Here is a 26,840-nt window from a genome sequence, read left to right on the forward strand (position 1 = left end):
GTAGTGTGTGTGTGTGTGTCTGTGTGTCTGAGCTCAGGTGTTTTAGGCAGCATTTGTTGGTGTTACACAGATGACAGCATACGTAGCACAAAGAGAATGTTTTCTGTGTTCAGGGTCAAAGCTACAGTGAAGTCATGAGATACAGCACAGGAGCAAGCTGCTACAAACGCTTCAAGTTTATTATGGTTTTGATTTCGAATACATTTTTGGTCATTGCCTGTTTAGAAACATGCAAATGCCACGTATTAAGACTTTGTTCTGGGGCTGGAGAGATGGCTCAGAGGTTAAGAGCACTGTCTGATCATCCAAAGGTCCTGAGTTCAATTCCCAGAAACCACAGGGTGGCTCACAACCATCTATAATGAGATCTGGTGCCCTCTTCTGGCCGGCAAGTGTACATGCAGGCAAAACATTGTATACATAATAAATAAACAAATCTTAAAAAAAAAAAAAAGACTTTATTCTGGGTAGGCTTCTGTGATAGACAAGACCGTTGTTGGTTCCTGATTCATTGGTCTCAGAGGCTAACATTTTATTTGGTTCAGGAAGTAAGAGCTCAGTGGTATTGAAAGAAGGAAGAACTCAGAAAAGAAAGTGGGTTGGTGATTCAGGGAGACCAACAGTTCCGTCTCTCTTTCAGGGATCACGGAGAGCAGAGGTGTGTGGGACGGAGGAGGCTGCAACTCCACAGAAGACAGCATGGAGACTCAGTGCCAGACCAACCACCCAGGTATCTTAGCTCGCTTTCTGTTGCTGTGATAAAGATCACAACTACAAAGAACCCGGGGAGGAGAGGGTTTATTTGCCTTACACTTCCAGTCACAAGCGATCTTGGTTACTTATAAAAAGAAAGCATTTAATTTGTAGCTTACGGTTTAAGGAGGTTAGAGTCCATAACTGCCATCACAGGAAAGGGGACATGGCAGTAGGTAGGCAGGCATGGCACTGGAGCAACCACTGAGAGTTCACATCTTGAGACATAACCACAAGGCAGAGAGAGACGCTTTGGGAACAGTGTGTGTCTTTTGAAACGTCAAAGCCCATCTCCAATGACACATCTCCTCCACCTTGTCTGTGGCTGCCATTTGAGAAGCATTCAAACATGAAAGCCCTGGGGACAGCATTCTCATCCAAAAGGACAACTGGGAAGCCACGGCAGGAATTTCAGGGCAGGAACCTGGAGGCAGGACCCGGAAGCAGTGGTTCTGGAGGAGAGCTGCTGCTTCTGCTTTCTTATTCTACCCAGGAGCACTCTTTTAAAAAGGGAGCCACACCTACAGTGGGCTGGAATCTCAGCCGTCAGTCATTAAACAAGAATATAACATCAAAAGCAAATTGAGGTGGAAACATTTCTTAATTGTGTCACTTGGGAGGCAAAAACAGGTGAATTTCTGTGAGTTCAGGTCCAGCCACAGATACAATATAACATCCTGCCTCAAATTAAAAGAAAGGAAAGGTAGAAAAGGAAATAAAAGTCTATAAACATATGCCTACAATAATCTGATAAACGTATTCTCTCAATTGAAATTTCTCATCCCATATAAGTCTAACATATGTAAACAAACAAACAAACAAACAAACAGATGAGGCAAGGCCACAGCATAGCCATTGTGAAAGAGCCCCATTCGCAAAAACAAGGAGTAATCAAGATGGGATACAAAAGACACCAGAGTATACAGATTGTGACTGCTGAAGCCATGCATAGGACAAACGAAAGATGCAGAATTAAAAAGAAAAACAGACAAGTAGGGTAGGAGGAAACACATAGAACCTAATGACATAGGAAGTAGGCCCAAGTAGGTTGTTACAACCAAAAGCAAAAATAAAGAAAACAACAAACAAACAAACAGAAAATACAAACTAGAGAATAGACCATGGGACCCCAAGACTAGAAGAGAGTGCTATCTCCTAGAAAAGATCATCTGCGCTTGATATACAGGCTCAATAGATGTGTAACCAGACCCCAAGATAATTCAGGTAGACGAGTGGAAAAGAAAGATAACAACACAAGAAAACAATTACAGTACCACATTAATATTCAATAGCAAAAAAAAAACACTTCAGAAAATGGGGTGACAATAACAGAAATAAAAGAGAACACCTTTCAGTATGAAGAGAAATGTATTAGAGGCTGAAAGCGTTACTAAAGGAAAAAAATGGAGCTTCATGACAGGAAAGCAAGGCAAATGATTGTAAAACTGAATGAGAACCAAGGAACAGGACACAAAACAAGGAACTCAGATAATCACAGGTGTTCTACAAAGCTGAACAAACTATGTACATAATAAAATTAAACAATGTCTTAGGATAAATGTGTAGAATTTACTGCAGGGTTAAAAAAAGGTGTGAAATATGGTTGAAATATCTCTGCATTGATGAATGCTTCGAAACAATTACACGAAACATTACATTAACAATGTGTAAACCATCCTTCAGGAAAGAAAACCCTGGAAAGCACGGCCTTAATGGAAACGGATAACAAAACAAGGGACAATACAGACATCACCTCCACCCCTGTCACAGAAACTATTACAGACGTCACGTCCAGCCCTGTCACAGAAACAACTACAGACCTCACCTCCACCCCTGTCACAGAAACTACTGCAGACGTCACCTCCACCCCTGTCACAGAAACTACCACAGACGTCACCTCCACCCCTGTCACTGAAACAAGTACAGACGTCACCTCCACCCCTGTAACAACACCAACTACAGATGTCAGCTCCACCCCTGTCACAGAAACTACTACAGGCGTCACCTCCACACCTGTCACAGAAACTACTACAGATGTCACCTCCACCCCTGTCACAGAAACTACCACAGACGTCACCTCCACCACTGTCACAGAAACTACCACAGAGGTCACCTCCACCCCGGTCACCGAAACAACTACAGACGTCACCTCCTCCCCTCTAACAGAAACTACTACAGATGTCACCTCCACCCCTGTCACAGAAACAACTACAGATGCTACCTCCACCACTGTCACAGAAACTACCACAGAGGTCACCTCCACTCCTGTCACAGAAACAACTACAGACGTCACCTACACCCCTGTCAAAGAAACTACTACAGACGTCACCTCCACCCCTGTAACAGAACCAACTACAGATGTCAGCTCCACCCTTGTCACAGAAACTACTACAGGCGTCACCTCTACACCTGTCACGGAAACTACTACAGATGTCACCTCCACCCCTGTCACAGAAACTACCACAGACGTCACCTCCACCTCTGTCACAGAAACTACCACAGAGGTCACCTCCACCCCGGTGACCGAAACAACTACAGACGTCACCTCCTCCCCTCTAACAGAAACTACTACAGATGTCACCTCCACCCCTGTCACAGAAACAACTACAGATGCTACCTCCACCACTGTCACAGAAACTACCACAGAGGTCACCTCCACTCCTGTCACAGAAACAACTACAGACGTCACCTCCACCCCTGTCACAGAAACTACCACAGACGTCACCTCCACCCCTGTCACAGAAAGTACCACAGACGTCACCTCCACTCCTGTCACAGAAACAACTACAGACGTCACCTCTACCCCTGTCACAGAAACTACCACAGACGTCACCTCCACCCCTGTCACAGAAACTACCACAGACGTCACCTCCACCTCTGTCACTGAAACAACTAGAGACGTCATCTCCACCCCTGTAACAGAACCAACTACAGATGTCAGCTCCACCCTTGTCACAGAAACTACTACAGGCGTCACCTCTACACCTGTCACGGAAACTACTACAGATGTCACCTCCACCCCTGTCACAGAAACTACCACAGACGTCACCTCCACCACTGTCACAGAAACTACCACAGAGGTCACCTCCACCCCGGTGACCGAAACAACTACAGACGTCACCTCCTCCCCTCTAACAGAAACTACTACAGATGTCACCTCCACCCCTGTCACAGAAACAACTACAGATGCTACCTCCACCACTGTCACAGAAACTACCACAGAGGTCACCTCCACTCCTGTCACAGAAACAACTACAGACGTCACCTCCACCCCTGTCACAGAAACTACCACAGACGTCACCTCCACCCCTGTCACAGAAACTACCACAGACGTCACCTCCACTCCTGTCACAGAAACAACTACAGACGTCACCTCTACCCCTGTCACAGAAACTACCACAGACGTCACCTCCACCCCTGTCACAGAAACTACCACAGACGTCACCTCCACCTCTGTCACTGAAACAACTAGAGACGTCACCTCCACCCCTGTAACAGAACCAACTACAGATGTCAGCTCCATCCCTGTCACAGAAACTACTACAGGCGTAACCTCCACCCCTGTCACAGAAACTACCACAGACGTTACCTCCACCACTGTCACAGAAACTACCACAGAAGTCACCTCCACCCCGGTCACCGAAACAACTACAGACGTCACCTCCTCCCCTCTAACAGAAACTACTACAGACGTCACCTCCACTCCTGTAATAGAAACAACTACAGACGTCACCTCCACTCCTGTCACAGAAACTACCACAGACGTCACCTCTACCCCTGTCACAGAAACTACTACAGATGTCAGCTCCACCCCTGTCACAGAAACTACCACACACGTCACCGCTACCCCTGTCACAGAAACTACCACAGATATCACCTCCACACCCATCACAGAAACTACCACAGATGTCACCACCACCCCTGTCACAGAAACTACTACAGACGTCACCTCCAGCCCAGTCACAGAAACTACTACAGACGTCATCTCCACCCCAGTCACAGAAACTACCACAGACGTCACTTCTACCCCTGTCACAGAAACTACAACAGACATCACCTCCACTCCTGTCACAGAAACTACTAGAGACGTCACCTCCACCCCTGTCACCGAAACAACTACAGACGTCACCTCCACCCCAGTCACAGAAACTTTTTCAGAGGTCACCTCCACCCCTGTCACAGAAACTACCACAGATGTCACCTCCACCTCTGTCACGGAAAAAACCACAGATGTCACCTCCACCCCTCTAACTGAAATTACTACAGACGTCACCTCCACCCCTGTCACAAAAACTACCACAGATGTCACCTCCACCCCTGTCACAGAAACTACTACAGACGTCACCTCCACCCCTGTCACAGAAACTACCACAGACATCATATCCACCCCTGTCACAGAAACTACCACAGATGTCACCTCCACCTCTGTCACAGAAACTACCACAGACGTCACCTCCACCCCTGTCACAGCAACTACTACAGATGGCACCTCCACCCCTGTCACAGAAACTACCACAGATGTCACCTCCACCTCTGTCCCGGAAACAACTACAGATGTCACCTCCACCCCTCTAACTGAAAGTACTACAGACGTCACCTCCACCCCTCTAACTGAAACTACTACAGATGTCACCTCCACCCCTGTCACAGAAACTACCACAGATATCACCTCCACTCCTGTCACAGAAAACTACCACTGATGTCACCTCCATCCCTGTCACAGAAACTACTACAGACGTCACCTCCACTCCTGTCACCGAAATAACTACGGACGTCACCTCCACCCCAGTCACAGAAACCACCAGAGACGTCACCTCTACCCCTGTCACAGAAACTACTACAGACATCACCTCCAATCCTGTCACAGAAACTACTAAAGACGTCACCTCCACCCCAGTCACAGAAACTACTACCGATGTCACCTCCAGCCCAGTCGCAGAAACTACTACAGAGGTCACCTCCACCCCTGTCACAGAAATTACCACAGATGTCACCTCTACCCCTGTCACAGAAACTACCACAGACATTACCTCCACTCCTTTCACAGAAACAACTACAGACGTCACCTCCACCCCTGTCACAAAAACTACCACAGATGTCACCTCCACCCCTGTCACAGAAACTACTACAGACGTCACCTCCACCCCTGTCACAGAAACTACCACAGACATCATATCCACCCCTGTCACAGAAACTACCACAGATGTCACCTCCACCTCTGTCACAGAAACTACCACAGACGTCACCTCCACCCCTGTCACAGCAACTACTACAGATGGCACCTCCACCCCTGTCACAGAAACTACCACAGATGTCACCTCCACCTCTGTCCCGGAAACAACTACAGATGTCACCTCCACCCCTCTAACTGAAAGTACTACAGACGTCACCTCCACCCCTCTAACTGAAACTACTACAGATGTCACCTCCACCCCTGTCACAGAAACTACCACAGATATCACCTCCACTCCTGTCACAGAAACTACCACTGATGTCACCTCCATCCCTGTCACAGAAACTACTACAGACGTCACCTCCACTCCTGTCACCGAAATAACTACGGACGTCACCTCCACCCCAGTCACAGAAACCACCAGAGACGTCACCTCTACCCCTGTCACAGAAACTACTACAGACATCACCTCCAATCCTGTCACAGAAACTACTACAGACGTCACCTCCACCCCAGTCACAGAAACTACTACCGATGTCACCTCCAGCCCAGTCGCAGAAACTACTACAGAGGTCACCTCCACCCCTGTCACAGAAACTACCACAGACGTCACCTCTACCCCTGTCACAGAAACTACCACAGACATTACCTCCACTCCTTTCACAGAAACAACTACAGACGTCACCTCCACCCCAGTCACAGAAACTACTACAGATGCCACATCCACCCCTGTCACAGAAACTACCACAGACTTCACCTCCACCTCTGTCACAAATACAACTACAGATGTCACCTCCACCCCTCTAACTGAAAGAACTACAGAAGTCACCTCCACCCCTGTCACAGAAACTACTACAGACGTCACATCCACCCCTATCACAGAAACTACCAGAGACGTCACCTCTACCCCTGTTACAGAAACTACCACAGATGTCACCTCCACCCCAGTCACAGAAAGTACTACAGACATCACCTCCACCCCTGTCACAGAAAACTACCACAGACACCACCTCTACCCCAGTCACAGAAACTACCACAGATGTCACCTCCACCCCAGTCACAGAAACTACTACAGACATCACCTCCACCCCTGTCACAGAAACTACCACAGATGTCACCTCCACCCCTGTCACAGAAACTACTACAGATGTCACCTCCACCCCTGTCACAGAAACTACCACAGACATCACCTCCACTCCTGTCACAGAAACTACTACAGACGTCACCTCCACCCCAGTCGCAGAAACTACTACAGAGGTCACCTCCACCCCTGTCACAGAAACTACCACAGACGTCACCTCTACCCCTGTCACAGAAACTACCACAGACATTACCTCCACTCCTTTCACAGAAACAACTACAGACGTCACCTCCACCCCAGTCACAGAAACTACTTCAGATGTCACCTCCACCCCTGTCACAGAAACTACCACAGACATCACCTTCACCCCTGTCACAGAAACTACTACAGAGGTCACCTCCACCCCTGTCACAGAAACTACCACAGACATCACCTCCACTCCTGTCACAGAAACTACTACAGACGTCACCTCCACCCCAGTCGCAGAAACTACTACAGAGGTCACCTCCACCCCAGTCACAGAAACAACTACAGATGTCACCTCCACCCCAGTCACAGAAACTACTACAGACATCACCTCCACCCCGGTCACAGAAACTACCACAGACATCACCTCCACCCCAGTCACAGAAACTACCACAGATGTCACCTCCACCCCTGTCACAGAAACTACTACAGACATCACCTCCACCCCTGTCACAGGAACTACCACAGACGTCACCTCTACCCCTGTCACAGAAACTACCACAGACATCACCTCCACTCCTGTCACAGAAACTACTACAGACGTCACCTCCACCCCTGTCACAGAAACTACCACAGATGTCACCTCCACCCCTGTCACCGAAAGAACTACAGACGTCACCTCCACCCCAGTCACAGAAACTACTTCAGACGTCACCTCCACCCCTGTCACAGAAACTACCACAGACGTCACCTCTACCCCTGTCACAGAAACTACCACAGACATCACCTCCACTCCTGTCACAGAAACTACTACAGACGTCACCTCCACCCCTGTCACAGAAACTACCACAGATGTCACCTCCACCCCTGTCACCGAAAGAACTACAGACGTCACCTCCACCCCAGTCACAGAAACTACTTCAGACGTCACCTCCACCCCTGTCACAGAAACTACCACAGACGTCACCTCCACTTCTGTCACGGAAACAACTACAGATGTCACCTCCACCCCTCTAACTGAAAGTACTACAGAAGTCACCTCTACCCCTGTCACAGAAACTACCACAGATGTCACCTCCACCCCTGTCACCGAAAGAACTACAGACATCACCTCCACCCCAGTCACAGAAACAACTACAGATGTCACCTCCACCCCAGTCACAGAAACTACTACAGACATCACCTCTACCCCTGTTACAGCAACTACCACAGACATCACCTCCACTCCTGTCACAGAAACTACTACAGACGTCACCTCTACCCCTGTCACAGAAACTACCACAGACGTCACCTCCACCCCTGTCACAGAAACTACCACAGACATTACCTCCACTCCTTTCACAGAAACTACCACAGATGTCACCTCCACCCCTGTCACCGAAAGAACTACAGACGTCACCTCCACCCCAGTCACAGAAACTACTACAGACGTCACCTCCACCCCAGTCACAGAGACTACCACAGTCGTCACCTCCACTCCTGTCACAGAAACTACTACAGACATCACCTCCACTCCTGTCACAGAAACTACTACAGACGTCACCTCCACCCCAGTCACAGAAACTACTACAGACGTCACCTCCACCCCTGTCACAGAAACTACCACAGACGTCACCTCCACCCCAGTCACAGAAACAACTACAGATGTCACCTCCACCCCTGTCACAGAAACTACCACAGACATCACCTCCACCCCTGTCACAGAAACTACCACAGACGTCACCTCCACCCCTGTCACAGAAACTACTACAGACGTCACCTCCACCCCTGTCACAGAAACTACCACAGACGTCACCTCCACCCCTGTCACAGAAACTACCACAGACGTCACCTCCACCCCAGTCACAGAAACTACTACAGATGTCACATCCACTCCTGTCACCGAAACAACTACAGATGTCACCTTTACCCCAGTCCCAGAAACTACCACAGACATCACCTCCACCCCTGTCACAGAAACTACCACAGACGTCACCTCTACTCCTGTCACAGAAACTACCACAGACATCACCTCCACTCCTGTCACAGAAACTACTACAGACGTCACCTCCACCCCTGTCACAGAAACTACCACAGATGTCACCTCCACCCCTGTCACCGAAAGAACTACAGATGTCACCTCCACCCCAGTCACAGAAACTACTTCAGACGTCACCTCCACCCCTGTCACAGAAACTACCACAGACGTCACCTCTACCCCTGTCACAGAAACTACCACAGACATCACCTCCACTCCTGTCACAGAAACTACTACAGACGTCACCTCCACCCCTGTCACAGAAACTACCACAGATGTCACCTCCACCCCTGTCACCGAAAGAACTACAGACATCTCCTCCACCCCAGTCACAGAAACTACCACAGACGTCACCTCCACTTCTGTCACGGAAACAACTACAGATGTCACCTCCACCCCTCTAACTGAAAGTACTACAGAAGTCACCTCCACCCCTGTCACAGAAACTACTACAGACGTCACCTCCACCCCTGTCACAGAAACTACCACAGACGTCACCTCTACCCCTGTCACAGAAACTACTACAGACGTCACCTCCACCCCAGTCACAGAGACTACCACAGTCGTCACCTCCACCCCAGTCACAGAAACAACTACAGATGTCACCTCCACCCCAGTCACAGAAACTACTACAGACATCACCTCTACCCCTGTTACAGAAACTACCACAGACATCCCCTCCACTCCTTTCACAGAAACTACTACAGACGTCACCTCTACCCCTGTCACAGAAACTACCACAGACGTCACCTCCACCCCTGTCACAGAAACTACCACAGACGTCACCTCCACTCCTTTCACAGAAACTACCACAGATGTCACCTCCACCCCTGTCACCGAAAGAACTACAGACGTCACCTCCACCCCAGTCATAGAAACTACTACAGACGTCACCTCCACCCCAGTCACAGAGACTACCACAGACGTCACCTCCACCCCAGTCACAGAAACAACTACAGACGTCACCTCCACCCCAGTCACAGAAACTACTACAGACATCACCTCCACCCCTGTCACAGAAACTACTACAGACATCACCTCCACTCCTGTCACAGAAACTACTACAGACGTCACCTCCACCCCAGTCACAGAGACTACCACAGTCGTCACCTCCACCCCTGTCACAGAGACTACCACAGACGTCACCTCCACCCCAGTCACAGAAACAACTACAGATGTCACCCCTCCACCCCAGTCACAGAAACTACCACAGACATCACCTCCACCCCAGTCACAGAAACTACCACAGATGTCACCTCCACCCCTGTCACAGAAACTACCACAGACGTCACCTCCACCCCTGTCACAGAAACTACCACAGACGTCACCTTCACCCCTGTCACAGAAACTACCACAGATGTCACCTCCACCCCAGTCACAGAAACTACTACAGATGTCACATCCACTCCTGTCACCGAAACAACTACAGATGTCACCTCCACCCCAGTCACAGAAACTACCACAGATGTCACCTCTACCCCTGTCACAGAAACTACCATAGACATTACCTCCACTCCTGTCACAGAAACTACTACAGACGTCACCTCCACCCCTGTCACAGAAACAACTACAGACGTCACCTCCACCCCAGTCACAGAAACAACTACAGACTTCACCTCCACCCCTGTCACAGAAACAACTACAGACGTCACCTCCACCCCAGTCACAGAAAACTACTACAGACGTCCCTCCACCCCTGTCACAGATACTACCATAGACGTCACCTCTACCCCTGTCACAGAAACTACCACAGACATTACCTCCTCTCCTGTCACAGAAACTACTACAGACGTCACCTCCACCCCTGTCACAGAAACAACTACAGACGTCACCTCCACCCCAGTCACAGAAACAACTACAGACTTCACCTCCACCCCTGTCACAGAAACAACTACAGACGTCACCTCCACCCCAGTCACAGAAACTACTACAGACGTCACCTCCACCCCTGTCACAGATACTACCATAGACGTCACCTCTACCCCTGTCACAGAAACTACCACAGACATTACCTCCACTCCTGTCACAGAAACTACTACAGACGTCACCTCCACCCCTGTCACAGAAACAACTACAGACGTCACCTCCACCGCAGTCACAGAAACTACCACAGACATTACCAGCACCCCTCTAAGTACAACTACCACTGATTCCCCCACTACCCATGTGTCCACCACTACATCTGAAGCCACGACCTCCTCTCGTGTCAGCACTACTTTCGGTAAGATTTTGTGTACCTTTAATTTTTTTCTGGGGTTGTGTTTCTGATTTTTCATGTTTGTTTCACCTAGTGGTATTATATGACTGTTATTTTAAATTTTCTTTCCCGTCTATATAGCAGGTATCTATTTACTAAATCTTCAATGCTTTTTTCAATAGTTCCTCTTATATCATTTTTATTTTTCAATTTTTAAAATCCTGGTCACCTTCTGTTTTTAGGTGTATTTCCAAGCTCAATTATCTGTTCTGTTTTTGTTTGCGCCTTTTTATTTTTTTTACATCTCAGAGCATCTTTTTTTGTTTTAACTCATATTCATTATATACCTCATCGTCTCTACATTCCCAACATACACTCCAATGTTCCTCCTTTCCTTTTTAATGTTTTGTCTTTTTCATGGGAGGTTTTCCATCTTCTGTCTCACACACACACACTCACATGTACACACACACACACACAGACACACGTGCGCACACACACACACACACACACTTTATATTGCCCACCAGCCAGTTACAACCACAAGTGCCTTGGCTCCTGTCTTCCACCACCATCTGCCATTTTTTTTTTTTTTTATGTCTCTGAACACTATGTCAATGCCTATGAAGAACTCTGTGCCCTCCCAAATTCCATCCTTTCGTTCTTCCACAAGACTCACTCTGGTTTCGATGGTACCGGCTCCAGTGCACCCTCTGTTACCTTGCAGTGTATTCCTGTCCTGTTATATGTGTTGTATATTATATTTTGTATAAATTTTGCAGGTCATTATGTGAGGTGTTCTTTCTAGTCCCCCTCCAAATTGAGAAAGGTCCTTCTATATGCATTCAATATTATACCGACTTAAATGCTCCAAAACATTAGCTCATGCACAAGTGGTGGCTGGAGCCTACAATCCACCCACACAGGAGGCTGAGGCAGGAAGATTGATAATTTGAGGACAATCTGGGCCACATAGTGAGTTCCAGTGTAGCCCAAACTAGATAAGGAGGAGGGGGCGGGGAGGGAGAGAGGCCCCCAAAATGAATGGATAGATGAACAAGTAAGCGGTGAATGAATGAGGCTTGGGAAGATGGCTCAGTCAGTAAAGTGCTGGCCGTGCAAGGATCTGTCCCTGAACCCAGAACTCCACATCCCAGGTAAAAAGATGAGCAGGCTAGAGCGCATCTGCAATCCTGGTACTCGGAAGGCAGATGCAGAAGGATCCTTGAGAGTCACTGGGCTATACACACACACACACACACACACACACACACACACACACACACACCAACCCATCCTACACACACACTCACACATGTACACATCAACCTGTCCTATACACCCATGCACACACACACACCAACCTCTGTCCTACACACACACACACACACTCACACACACTCACACATGTACACATCAACCCGTGCTATGTACACATGCACACACACACCAACCTCTATCCTACACACACACACTCACACACACACTCACACATGTACACATCAACCTGTCCTATACACCCATGCACACACACACACACAGACATACACACATCAATCTATACACACACACATGTACACATCAACCTCTATCCTACACACACACACACACATATCAACCTGTCCTACACACACAAATACACACACACACTGCATTAAATAAATAAGACAAGGAGAAAAGAATTTTAGCTTTTCAAGCTGGTCTCCACAGATCATGAGCTATGTGTAAGTACTGCCTAGCTAGCTAAGCGACATCAACTCCCTCAAGCTCCATGCTCTGGTGATAACAGCCATTCTCACCCTTGGTGGAACCTCCACTGGTGAGCTGCCCCAGCCCACTCAATCTCTGTCTCTGCTTCCAATACGTCACTTACTTCACAGTTGATGTGATGCAAACTGGGCTCGGAGACAGGGTCTGGACGCTTGAACGGGACTCCGCCTACCTTCTTCTGTCTGTGCAATGAGGGTGATGCTGAGTGTCCTGTGGATATAGGGTCTTGTTGGAATGTCTGATTACACAGGGGCTCTGGGTGTAGACCAGACATGGTGGCACATTCCTGGCCTCTAATCCAAGGACTCGGGAGGCTGAAGCGAGAGGATTACGAGTTCAAAGCCAGCCGGAAGTACTACATAGTGAAAAACCGTCTCAGAAAGTAGGCATTGAGAGAGGGAAAGTGAGAAGAAAGAAAGAAAGAAAAATAAGGAAGGGGGGAGCCAGGAAGGAGGGAGTGAGGGGCAGCGGGGTCAGAACCACGTCACGTTGTAACATGCTATGCAAACCTGAGTGCTAGATCTGTCTCTTGCAGTGAACTGCCAGAACGGAGGGAACTGGACAGGTCAGGTCTGCCTCTGCCCCAATGGTTTCTCGGGGAAGTTCTGTGAGAAGAGAGTCCCTGTTGTCATCTGCCAGAATGGAGGCTTGTGGGACGGGCTCAAATGTCAATGCACCGGCCTCTTCCATGGGCCAAGGTGTGAGGACGTGGATAACATTGAGATAGGTAAGTGAAAATTCAGTAAGACTACAAAGTGCGGGCAGAGCTCTCCCTTCCCAGTACCAAACAAAAAAAGTACCCATCAGGCACCTGCCCTTGTCCTACCTCTTACAGCCCCGTATTTTTAAAAAGATTTATTTATGTATGTGTGCACATGCAAATGCATGTGCCACATGTGTAGGCACCGACAGAGGTCAGAAGAAAGTGGCGGATCACCTAGAACTTGAGTTAATGTGATTGTAAGCTGCCTGACAGAGGTGCTGGGAACTGAACTCCAGTCCCCTACAAAAGTCACACACTCCAGTCACCCCATATTGTACTTTTACCTAGTGGCAACAACATTAAAAATCATTTTTAGATGAAAAAAAAAAAACAATAAACAAACAAACAAAAAACAGAGGCAGGCAGGATGGCTCTTGGAGCCAAGCCTGAAGACGAGAGTTCAGTTCCAGCCAGGCATGGTGGCACACGCCTGTAATCCCAGCACTTGGGAGGCAGAGGCAGGCGGATCACTGTGAGTTCCAGGCCAGCCTGGACTACAAAACGAGACCAGGACAGCCAAGGCTACACAGAGTAACCCTGTCTCTAAAAACCAAGAGAGACAGGGGGGGGGCCTTCAATTCCTCAACCCACATGATGGAAGGCAAGAACTGGCTCCCCCAAGCTGTCCTCTGACCTCCACACACCCCACTCCACAGACAAATAAGAGAATAAATATAAGAATAAAACAGAATCAAAGGCTGGAGAGACGGCTCGGTTGGCAAAGTGCTTGCAAGTGTTTGCCTTCTAGATCTGTCAAGTTGCCATCCATAGACGCTAAGGAGTAGAGTGTGTCCCGCTTCCTCTAGGGGACTGTAGGTTGGAGGAGGCCTGTGTCACTCCTTGAGTCCGGGGTGGGCTTTCAGGGGGTGAGAGTTTCATTGGTAGGTGTCTGACCATCTCAATGGTCACTACTCCTGTCTGTCCCCGTTAGAGAAGAATATCTCTGCCACCATGGAAGTGACCGTAAAAATAACCGGTCGAAACTACAGCGAAGAGCTGAATAACAGAACATCCGAGGCATTCAAGGTCTTCAATAAGACATTCACAGAACAGGTAACCCTGGAGACCACCCCAAGGGCTATTCAGCCCCCCTCTTACCCTCTGGGAGGAGGGTGGAGGGGTTAAGACAGCAGCTGAGTATATTCCATGTGTGTTCCTCTCAGCTTTCCCAGGGCACATGAGGGAGGGCTGGGAAGCAAGATTTGCCTGGGAGCTGCAAGAGGGTACCAGGACAGGCCTGGTCTCCTGACAAGGGAAATTTCTATTTGGTCTCCATGTCACTGGCAGGTGGGATGAGGATATGGGAGGACTGATACCCCATAAAAAAATCCCCGAGGTGGGGCCTCTGGGATGACACACTGCCTTGTCTTGCAGATGGATTCAATTTATAAAGGGATCCAGGGATATGAAGGGGTTATCATCCGAAGCCTGAGGTGAGTACCTGGGTCAGGAAGGAAGGCTGCCTTTTGTGTGGGAACAATGGTCATGATTACAGAGGCCATTTGGGGGGCTGCCTGTGTTACCCCACAATGGGCGTTATGCAGGAACATGGGTGGTTGGAGCTTGAATAGTAACCTTTCTGTGCTTACAGCTGTGGAAGCCTCGTAGTCCGAGATCCTGGGTCCTTGTGCATTTTTGTTTTCCTGTGTACTATCTTTGCTATCTCTTTGCCTATCCAAATTTGTGTGTGTGTGTGTGTGTGTGTGTGTGTGTGTGTGTGTGTCTGTCTGTCTGTCTGTCTGTCTGTCTGTCTGTGTCTGTGTGTCTGTGTATATGTGTGTGCGTATGTGCATGAATGCATGTGGAAGCCAGAGGTCCATCCACACTGGGTGCCTTCTTCGATCTCTCTCCACCCTACTTCTAATGACTGGGTCTCTTACTTAGCCCAGGGTTCATCAATTCAGCTAGGCTTACTGGCCAAGATCAAGAGATCCATCAGTCTGTGTTCTCCCTGGAGCCAGAGTTACAGATGCAAACATGAAAGGCATCTTTTGCATGAGTGCCTCAATTCAGTTCCTCATGTTTATACAGCAGAGGCTCCATTAGGAAGCTGAGCTCTCTCTCCAGGGCTCCCCAGCACACGTATGTGTGTAATGGTTTGTTTCTGTGTGTCCTCTGTTGTATGTGCTTGCTCTATTCGTCTCTCCTCTCTGTCTCCTCTCTCTCTGTCGCCTATCTCTCCTTATCCTCTCTTTCCTCTGTCCTCTCTATCTCTTTCTCTCTCTTTTTCCGTCCTCGCTCTCCTCACTCTCCTCTCTCCTCTCCTCTCCCTCCTCTCCCTCCGCTCCCTCTCTCGCCTCTCGCGCCCTCCCCCTCTCTCCTCGCTCCGCCCCCTCCCCCTCTCCTCTCTCGCCGCGCTCTCCTCTCCCTCTCGTCTCCTCTCTCTCTCTCATCTCTCCTCCTCTCTCTCGTCCTTTCTCACCTCCTCCCTTCATCTCTCTGCTCTCCTCCTCTCGTCTCTCTTCCCTTGTCCCTGTCTGATAAAATCTTGCTCTGCACTCTAGGCTAGCCTGAACTCACTACATAGCCCACATTAGCCTCAAGCCCTCAATCCTCTTGCCTGGAACCCTTCCTAGGATTGTAGAGGAGGCAGATCCTGTTCGGGGAAGGGATGGAAAGGAAGAGTCCCAGGGATGACCACAGGAGGATGCTCAAGGGTACCGCTCTTCCCTCCCCCAGGGAAGGCAGTATCGTGGTGGATTATGATGTCATCCTGAAGGCCACATACACCCCAGAATATGAAAGTGTGTTAGAGGAAATCAGTAAAACTGTGGAGCAAACAACCGTGAATGCAACCAAAGAAGATCCAGTCTCTAAGAACTGTTCAGGTAAAGTGCTCCTGGAAGGAAGCTCTCCTCAGAGTCACCCTTCATCACTCCACCTCCCTGATGCTTGACCCTGAGACAGGTGAGGTGCAGTGAAGGAAGGCAGGTGGAGACTGTGGGACCCTGGGATCTGTGTCCTGAGCTGGGCCTTCTTATTCCTGTCACATTCCAAAAAAGCCTTGGATGGTAGAGCACAGAGCAGCACAGGATGGAGGATTCCTGCAGAGTGTTAATATTAAGGGGACCTGAGACAGATGAGGCTGCTGGATGCTGAGGCAACGCCATGGCTTGCTACAGAGTGAATCTTCTAAATACAATGAGCAGTGTGGGGATTGGGGCAGAGGTGGGTGTGGGCATAGGAGGAGCCACAGGATGCCCTGAGTGTGGCCATCTGGAGGAGAAGGAGCCTGGCATCCCCTCCTGTCGTCTTTACCTTCACATTCACTAGTTAAAAGTGCTGTGGCCAAACTTGGCAGAAACAACTCAAAACAGGAAGGATTTGTCTGGGCTCTTGGTTCACAGGGATACAGTCTCCCCTGGACGGGAAAGCATTACTGCAGGCAGCCCCGTGTTAGTGAGAGCCTGCTGTCTGCTGCTCCTTCTGGAAATCCTGACCTGCTTTACATGGTGGTATCTTTAAACTCAGCCCTTGGAGAGTTAGAGGCAGGCGGATCTCTGTGAGTTCAAGGCCAACCTGGCCATATATTGAGTTCCAGGACAGGCAGAGCTACACATGCAGTGAGACTCTGTCTTAAAAGCAAATAAATAAATAAATGAATAAATAAATAAATAAACAAACCTTCAAAGCAGAAGGCTTGGGCCAAAATGACGTAGTCTACAACCACCCAGCTTGGCTCCTACATTGACCCAGGGAAGACCCCCATGCCTAAAAGGTTCCACAACCTCCCCAGACGGCATCATCATCATCTGGAAACCAAGGACCCAAACACACAAGCTTGCAGAGAACATGTCACACCTAAACCACTGTCGTGTCCCAGCCCTTCCCCTCTCCAACAGGCACTGAAGGTGCTAAAGGGTTCTGTGTGTTTCCTTCACAGTTTCTCTGTGTTTCAACCCAAAGGACACCCGGGTACAAAACCTTTCACTCACTGTGGATCCTAAAAGTATGTAATGTGATGCGAATGGTTCTGGGGAAGGCCAGGGACGGAGAAGAGGGGCAGGGAGGAGCAGGCCAGGAGGTAGGGAGGAGCCAGGTAAAGAGGAGTTGCGCAGGGAGGGTGTGGGCAGGGAGGAACCAGGCAGGGCAGAGCCTGGAAGAGAGGAGCCTAGCAGGGAGGAGCCTGGCAGGGAGGAGCCTGGCAGGGAGGAGCCTGACAGACAGGAGCCTGACTGGGCAGTGTGCCTGGCTTCCCAATTCTTAACTTTTCTTCATGTTCCCCTCAGAGGCATGCCAGGAGAAGGCTGGAGAGGACTTTGCAAAGTTTGTCACACTGGAGGAAAAGGACAATAAGTTGTACTGTGTCACGCCCTGCTCAACAGGCTACAAAATCTCCAGGAACTGCAACTATGGCAAATGCCAGCTGCAGCGGAGTGGCCCCCAGTGCCTGTGAGTACCCACTCTGCCTGTAGGGTTGTTCCTGCATCTCTTGAAAGTACACAGTTATGAAAGGATTGAGTTGTGCGTGCGTGTGTGTGTGTGTGTGTGTGTGTGTGTATATGTGTGTGTGTGTGTGTGTGTGTGTGTGTGTGTATGTGTGTGTGCATGTGGGGGGGGACGGGAGAGGATGTTAAAGGCACATTCCAGAGTACACTGATGTGGGTCAGGAATTGTCCAACTGGTAGGAGAAACTCTAAGACAGAATGAGCCATGCTCTAGATTCAGGAGGCCCCTGATCCAGCAGAGAACACAGGGCATCCTGTTCAGAGAAAGAACACGTGCCCCATGGGCCTGAGAGGTGGGTAAAGTGCTAAAGGTGCTTGCCGCTAGGCCTGAATTCAATCCCGGGGATCCACATGGTAGAAAGACACACACACACACACACACACACACACACACACACACACACACACACACAAGGCAGAGGACTGACAGGTTATTCTGGGACAGTTTCTTGGATAAGAGGTGGGCCGGGAAAGGGATACCCATAGAACTTGGGGCAGGGGGGAGGGCAGGAAACCCAGGCTGCGGAGCAAAACTGAGAATGAGGGTGTTTGCAAATAGGACTCAACCATGAAAACATTGAGTGAGCAGATAGACCGGCCGGCTTGGGGTGCGCAGCAAGGGAACTCGAGGTTAGAGCAACTGCCTTAGGTCCTGGACCGCTGCCACCCTTTCATCTTCTCGGGACTCTAGGACTCCGGGACTCCAGGACTCCGGGACTCCGTTCAAAGTTCACCTCTTACTAGGTTCCCATGAGGCCAGAGCATGCCTGACTGTTCCCTCTCCCGTCTGTCTCCTCCTCTCTCAGCTGCTTGACCACAGACACTCACTGGTACAGCGGAGAAAACTGCGACTGGGGCGTCCAGAAAAGCCTAGTGTACGGGCTCGTGGGAGGCGGCGTGGCAGTGCTCCTGGTGATCCTGGTTATCCTGTTTGTGTTTTCCATCCGCTTCAGAAGAGAGGCGCGAAGGTAAGGCGCTGGCGGCCACTTCCTTCGCCTTCCTAATCCTCCTCTTTCTCCGCACCCTCTGTCCTCCACAATCTCCATCCCCGGTGCACCCGTGCGGTGCGGTGCATGGCTGGAAGCAGAGTTATGTCTTATCTCGGGTCCTTGTCTCTAGTCTGTGATCATGACTGGGTTCTGTGGTGTTTTCTACCAATAGGCAAAGGTCCAAAGTGTCCGAGATGTACAAGTGGGGTGAAGAGGAGGGCCGAACAACTCCTGGAGCCTGCTACAACGTTGGTTTTGAGCACAATGAAGGTATATTGGCAATCTCTGTGGAGCTCACACTCAGAATGATGAGAAAGGGTGGGAGACGTAGGAGACTGGGGAAAGAGACTGGCATCAGCCTGCTGTGGTGGTCCATGCCTTTAATCCCAGCACTCGAGAGGCAGAGGCAGGCGGATCACTGTGAGTTTGAGGCCAGCCTGGTCTACACAGAGAAAGCCTGTCTCAAACAAAACAAAACAAAACAAAAAAACCAAAAAGAAGAAGAGACTTACCTCTCAGAAAAGAGGTTAACATTATATTTCATTAAATTCAAGCATTATTATTTCTAGAAATAGGGCTGGGGATGCGAGTCAGCAGGTTGGAGACTTTGCTCAGTGTACATGAGGTCTGATCTCCAGCATCACGAAAATCAGACGTGGCAGTGCACCTGTGTAATCCCAGCAGACAGGACGATCAAGAGCCAAAGTCATCCTTGGCCACATAGTGAATTTGAGGCCATCCTGAGATGCAAGAGACCCTGTCTCAAAAAGATTAAAAAAAAAAAAAAAAAAAAGGCCGGTCTGGTGGTGGATGCCCATAATTCCAGCAGCCTGGAGGCTGAAGGAAGAGGGTTTCTCAAGTTCAAGCCCAGTCTTGTCTACATTTTTTTTGAGATATAGTCTCTCTGTGTGGCTCACATTGACCTCAAGCTTGCCATCCTCCTGCCTCTGCCTCTCGAGCGTTGTTACTCTAGGCATGCATACCCCCCACACCCACCCACACACACCTCGGACTATAGCTTTAAGGTTCTTACACTAGGAAGCTATAGGGGAGCAACCGATCTAAACAGTCTGTCACTTCCCTGTTGGTTTTGTTTCATGGGGGTGGGATGAGCCCCCGCCCCCCGTCAATGGGGCTGGTGAGCAATTGTCTTCTCCCTAAACATCTGTTTCCTTGTGCTTCCTCCTCCCTTAGAGCGAGAAAACTACGTTCCCTTGGGCTCCGTGTACAGCAACTTCCAGCCCTCCCTAAACCGTATAAATCCTGAAGGAAAGGTAAGAACAACCTGGATGAGACGCCTGCCTCCTGTGCCCTGAGCCCTCCAGTGTCCCTTCTACCTGGCAGGACCCTCTCTGTGGCCAAAGCTACGGTGTGCTGGTCCAGGCAGGGGTCTCTGGAGCACATTGCAGTGCTGCTACCAGGGAGAGCAAGAGTTGGGGGAGAGAAAGTGGATACTTTCCCCAGCTTCAGACTCTGTTTGTTTCTGTGCCCTTGATGCCCTAGTTAAAGTGAATTTGTGGGCATGGGGGAGAGGCTGGAGAGATGGCCCAGTGGTGAAGCACCACCTGCTGCTGTGTGTTTCGTTCACAGCCAAGCAACTCGGAGTTCCAGGGGATCTGACAGCAGGGGATAGGACGCCCATAGGCACCAGGCATGCACCAACATTTACATCCATGTAGGCAAACACCCATGCACAGAAAATAAAATCAATAAATCTCTTTTTAATATAATTAAAAAAAAATTTTTTTTTGAGATAGGGTCTGACTACGTAGCCCAAGCTGGCATCCAATTTGTGCTCCTCCTGCCCCACATCTCTTGAGTGCTGGCACTGTGGGTATCCATCACCAAGTCAATATGATGCTTAAAGTTACAGTTTACTGCTGGGCATGTGGCTCAGTTGGTAGAGTGCCTGCCTAGCAGGCTCAAGACCCTGTGTTCCACCCCACCCTTTCATAAGCTGGTGGGCCACACCTGTCACTCCAGTACTTGGGAAGTGGAAGAGTTTAAAGCTAGCCTGGGCTACATGAGACTCCGTCTCCAGACATTTCTATTCAAATATGTAGAATATTTGAGGATAGGAGAAGAAGCCTTGGGGTGAAGATGGGACAAACTCCTGGATAGGTTATTACTAAAGCCAACTGGCCAGGAAGGAAGAATATAGCATGTTTGTGTAAATACATACATACATACATACATACAAATTCAGGGCCGGCAAGATAGCTCCATGGGTAAAGAAGCTTGTCTTCAAGCCTGATGACTGGAGTTTAATCCCCAAGACCCATGTGGTAGAAAAAGGAAACTGGTTCCCATTTATTGTTTTCAACCTCCATATGCACGCATGCGCGCACACACACACACACACACACTAAAATGTAGATCCAGCACAGTAGCACACATCTTTAGTTCTAGCACAGAAGACAGGGAGACAGAAGCAGATGGACCTCTGTGAGTTCAAGGCTAGCCTGGTTTATGGAGTAAGATCCAAGCTAGCAAGGGCTACATAGTGAGACTCTGTATCAGAAAGAAAGAAAGGAAGGAAGGAAGGAAGGAAGGAAGAAAGAAAGAAAGAAAGAAAGAAAGAAAGAAAGACTGAGTGGTAGTGTACACCTTTAACTCCAGCACTCGGGAGGCAGAGGCAGGTGGATCTCTGTGAGTCTGAGACCAGTCTGGTCTACAAAGTGAGTTCCAGGACACTCAGGGCTGCACAATGAAACTCTGCCTTGGCAGCGGGCGGGGGTGTGGGGTGGGGTGGGGGGTGTGAGAGGGTGGGGTGTATGTGTGTGTGAAGGGCAGGGAGGGAGGGAAGGAGAGAAGGAGGGAGAGAGAATATAACTTTAAAAAAGAAATTTCCACCTGAGTGCTTCTGTAGACCCAAGTCTCATGTTCTCCACAAACTCCTCCTGTGTTCAGCCCTCTTACCTGCTCTGTTTCTCTTTTCAGATGCAGATTCAGCGGCCCCAGGTAGTCATGACATCGTTGTAAACAGTAACACAAAAGCAGTTTTGCATGGATCCCTGGAGATGGGGCAAAGAGAACCCTGCTTGACTAAGCATGATGGAACACACCCTCCCTTGAGAACTCCCCCAAGGAGTCCCTGTAGTTAGCAAGAATGAATACCAGAGAGACAGGTCAGCAATGCCAGAAGCTCAGGCAGGATGGAAACTGCAGTGGGCATGACATGATGGTAGGCAATGCCTCCCGGAACCCCATGTCCAGAGATGATCTCCTAGCCCTGGGCCCATATTCAGCACCAAGGACAGTACCCCCCCACCTATCTGTTGCTGTTAACGGTTGCTTGAACATTGGATTGCATTTTACCATCTGCCAAACTCTCTTCTATGAAAGATGACATCCTATCTCCATGGAAAACACTGATTTTTTTAAAAAACATAGAACACCTATCTTTACAAGGTCTTGTTTAGTTTTGAGATTCTCTTTGAGGTTGGGTATAATTAAAGATTTTTGAGTACATTCTAATTTTTCCTATGTAAATAGAATTATATGATTATTTTTTAATATCTACTTTGTTTTTAATTATACATATTATGTATGTATCTGTGTGTGAGTATGTGAATATGAGTGCAATTGCCTGTGATGGCCAGAAGATGGCACCAGAGCCTCTGGACTGGAATAACATGCTATTGTGAGTCTTTATTTGATACTGGGAAGTGAACTCAAGTTCCTCTGTAAGAGCAATCACGCTCTTAACATCTCTCCCCACATATGCTCATAAGTAAGAGCAACCAAAGCAAATTGGCTGCAAGCCTTACACATTCTAGAACTTTCTCTAGTTGCCCCATCCGACAAGCTCCTGGACCACATACATGTACTGGGCTGTCTGTTCCCCTCTTCCCTCCGGGATGCAATTCAACCCTCAATACTATGAAAGGGAATAGCTTCTTCCATGAAAGGCGCCACGCCCAGCCTTCTCCAGCACCACTTGCTGATCTCTGGGGAATGTCATGAGGCGGGACCACCTCGGTCCACACACCTGAGGCAGAAAGATGATCAAGCTCTCCAGGGGATAAACAGATGGTTCGGTGGATAAGGACACTTTTTTGGGCAAGCATAAAGACCTGAGTTGAAGCCAGGCATGGTGGCACACGCCTTTAATCCCAGCACTCAGGAGGCAGAGGCAGGTGGATCGCTGTAAGTTCGAGGCCAGACTGGTCTACAAAGGGAGTCCAGGACAGCCAGGGCTACACAGAGAGACCCTGTCTCAGAGAGAGAAAGAGAGAGAGAGAGAGAGAGAGAGAGAGAGAGGGAACGGGGCACCTGACTTTCTCCTCTGCTCTCCACATGCGTACGTACATATACCACATACACACAATAATAGTAAATTAAAAAAATAAAAAGAAATTAAAAAAAAAAAGCAAGTTCCCCACGTTCCCCTAGGACGAGTTTAAGCTTCTTCATCTGGCGCTTGAACTCGGGCCTGGTAGGCATCACCTTTGTCTGCTGAGATGGCCTTGCTACATTTCCAGTCTTTTCACCTTTGCAAATGTGAAAGCGTGCACATGTTCACGTGTGAGAGTGCAGCCGTGTGCCTCGGAGAGCACGAGGACAGCCTCTGGCACCTTCTGCCTTCCCTTCCACCGTGTTTAACACAGGATGTCTTCTTCTTCCCTGCTGCCTAAGCCAAACCAGCCGAGCCACCAGCTTCTCCCTCCTCCATCTCCCGTCTCCCCATAGGAACACAGAGATCCCGGGTGTGAGCTACTGGTGCATCTGTACCGAATTCTGTGGCTCCTAACTCATGTCCTTACACTTGTACAGCGAGCACTTTACCCACCGAGCCCTCCCTCCCGTCCTTGGGAATGATTTTGTTTTACATACTTATTTCCTTTACTTCATTTTTAGTTTTATGTGCATTGGTGTTTTTGTTTTGTTTTGTTTTGTTTTTCCTGGATGTGTGTCTGTGTGAGGGTGTCGGATTCCCCCCCCCCCCCCGGAACTGGAGTCACAGACAGTTGTGAGCTCCCATATAGGTACTGGGAATTGAACTCCCCCCCCCCACCCCCGTCCTCTGGAAGAGCAGCCAGTCATCTTAACTGCTGAGCCATCTCTCCAGGCCCCTTTATTATTTATCTTTGAGACATGGTCTCACTATGTAGCCCTGGAGGGTCTGGGACTTGCTGTGTGGATCAGGCTGGCCTCTGATTTATGGAGATCCACCTGCCTCCTGAATGCTGGGGTTAAAGGCGAGGCACAGCAAGAAAGGGGCGTTCATTTTCTATCCTTCCGGTTTCCAGATTTAGTGTCCATTTTGCCCTTAGAAGGCCTCCCACTTCAGGCCACTTTACTGCCTACTCTATGACAGAACCTGGACTCTGCTGCCCCCTTGTGGGTACTCTGGGCATTTCAAGCATTGGTCAGTTTCTCAGCCCTTTGCGTGCTCGCTCTCTCTCTCTCTCTCTCTCTCTCTCTCTCTCTCTCTCTCTCTTCCTCCTCCTCCTCCTCCTCCTCCTCTCCCTCTCTCCCTCTCCCTCTCTCTCCCCCCTCTCTCTCCCTCCCCCTCCCTCCCCATCCCCATTCCTCTCTTGTTTATTTTCCAAGACAAAGTTTCTCTGTTTTAGCTCTGGCTATACTGGAACTCACTCTGTAGACCAGGCTGACCTGATCTCACAGCACTCCTCCTGCCTCTGTCTCCCAGAGTGCTAGGATTACAGACCTGTGCCACCACTGCCTAGCTGACAGACTCGGCTATCTTCAAAACCCTCAGGTGGATGAACCTAGATGTCTTTAAGAAATGACTGCCAGGGGGCTGGCAAGATGAGTCAGTGGGTAAAGGAGCATGTACGTGCGTGCGTGTGCGTGTGTGTGTGTGTGTGTGTGTGTGTGAGAGAGAGAGAGAGAGAGAGAGAGAGAGAGAGAGAGGAAGAGAGAGGGAGAGAGAGAGCACGCACGCATGTGCACACACACACACACACCTGAGCACATAAATAAAAACAAGTAAAATTTTAATTAAAAAAAAAACAAAAACAAAGTAGCCAGGCGTGGTGGCGCACGCCTTTAATCCCAGCACTCGGGAGGCAGAGGCAGGCGGATCGCTGTGAGTTCGAGGCCAGCCCGGTCTACAAAGTGAGTCCAGGTTGGCCAAGGCTACACAGAGAAACCCTGTCTCGAAAAACAAAAAACAAAACAAAACAAAACAAAACAAAAAAACCAAAAACAAAAACAAACAAACAAACAAACAAAAAAACAAAGTAATTCTCTCTCATGAGCCTGCACATCCACAAAATAGAAGGGGACCTTCCCTCTCCTTTTCTTTTGTTCTGAGCCAGGGTCTCTTTTAGGTCAGGCTGGTTTCCTACTTGAGATTTAGCAGAGGATAACCTTGAACTTCTATTCTTCCTGCCTCTACCTCCCGAGTGCTGGGGCTGCAGGCATGAACCACCACCACACCAATGGGAGGACTTTCGAGAGGCTTTCCTCTCTAGCCCCTACAGTCCGTGTCAACTCCTTTTCTTGCTTGCTCCCATCTGCTCAGCCAAGCGGACACCATCCCATGAAGCAGCCACACAGACACTGCCCAGCTCCCATCCTCAGCAGCCACAGGACACCTGGGTAGGTCCAGGAAGGTCACTTCTTCCTTTGGACCCTAGTGTCTCACTTGTAAAAATGGGGTGACCAGGACCTGTGAGATGGCTCGGTGAGCAGAGGCATGTGCTACCAAGCCTGACATCCCTGGTTCGATTCCTGAGAAGGAGAGAACTACGGACCCCTGGAAGCTCTTGTTTGACTTCTAAACACACACCAAGACTTGACCATGAAAGTTAATCATTAGTTGACTAAATGTGAAACACAGAGAGGCCATTATCTTATAAATGAGGGCATCTGAGGCAAAGATCATTAGCGTTGTGATAGGTCACAGTGTTTTCCCCCCTCCCCCCACAGCTCCCTGGAAATAATGGCTCATGAGACTCAGAATATTATTTACAAATACACTGGCCTTATAGCTAGGCTCTTCTCCGACTAGCTTATAACTTAATAACCCATTTGTATTAATCCACATTCTGCCATGTGGCTGGTTACTTGAGCTCAGGTACCACGCGTCCGTTCTCACATCTCGCCAGCTTAATCTCCACACCTGTCTCTATCCCAGAATCCTCTCTGCCTACTGCACATCCTACCTCCTATTTCCTGCCTAAGCTATAGGACATCGGATGTATTATTGGCAGGTGCTCCATCACACGATACACTCTAAAAGGAACTTTTATTCACCTGTTTCAGTTGTTGTCTCAGAGGATTACTGCCTCTGTCTGCTAACCTAGGCTTGGTCCTGGAAGCTTCTAGCCTCTGTACAATATAACCTAGGCCTAGAATGTGTTCAGCCTCTGAGAATTACTGTGTAATAAGCTCACCCTTTCTTGTTATTTCTGAGCTCAAAACTGGCTGGTTCTGCTCAGCTGTTCTGGCTCCTCACTCTTCTCCCAGCTAAGTGATTCAATCTGGCTTCTATC

At 49.1% G+C, this 26,840-nt stretch overlaps 1 protein-coding gene and 1 long non-coding RNA gene across 3 annotated transcripts; one reads left to right on the forward strand and one right to left on the reverse strand.

Annotated features, from left to right (window-relative positions):
• Positions 1–7,368: 7,368 nt before the first annotated feature.
• LOC127203147 (uncharacterized) lies at positions 7,369–11,164 on the reverse strand. Of its 2 annotated transcripts, XR_007832367.1 has the most exons (5): positions 11,079–11,164; positions 11,007–11,042; positions 10,827–10,862; positions 10,755–10,790; positions 7,491–7,512 (listed from the first exon to the last, which is right to left on the reverse strand). It is a non-coding gene; the product is annotated as an uncharacterized LOC127203147 (long non-coding RNA). The 2 variants fall into 2 exon arrangements; XR_007832368.1 differs by lacking the exons at positions 7,491–7,512; positions 10,827–10,862 and adding an exon at positions 7,369–7,404.
• Positions 11,165–11,283: 119 nt separating this feature from the next.
• On the forward strand, positions 11,284–22,453 carry LOC127203146 (mucin-17-like; the record flags this gene model as incomplete). Its single annotated transcript, XM_051161949.1, has 11 exons — positions 11,284–11,413; positions 13,713–13,904; positions 14,872–14,993; positions 15,315–15,373; positions 16,620–16,768; positions 17,824–17,889; positions 18,170–18,332; positions 19,195–19,356; positions 19,550–19,647; positions 20,572–20,651; positions 22,318–22,453. Coding segments are annotated over 11 exons (1,263 nt in total), but the record flags the coding sequence as incomplete, so codon positions are not given.
• Between the last annotated feature and the right edge of the window lie 4,387 nt (positions 22,454–26,840).

Source organism: Acomys russatus, chromosome 19 (assembly GCF_903995435.1).
Source record: "Acomys russatus chromosome 19, mAcoRus1.1, whole genome shotgun sequence".
Lineage (NCBI taxonomy): Eukaryota > Metazoa > Chordata > Mammalia > Rodentia > Muridae > Acomys > Acomys russatus.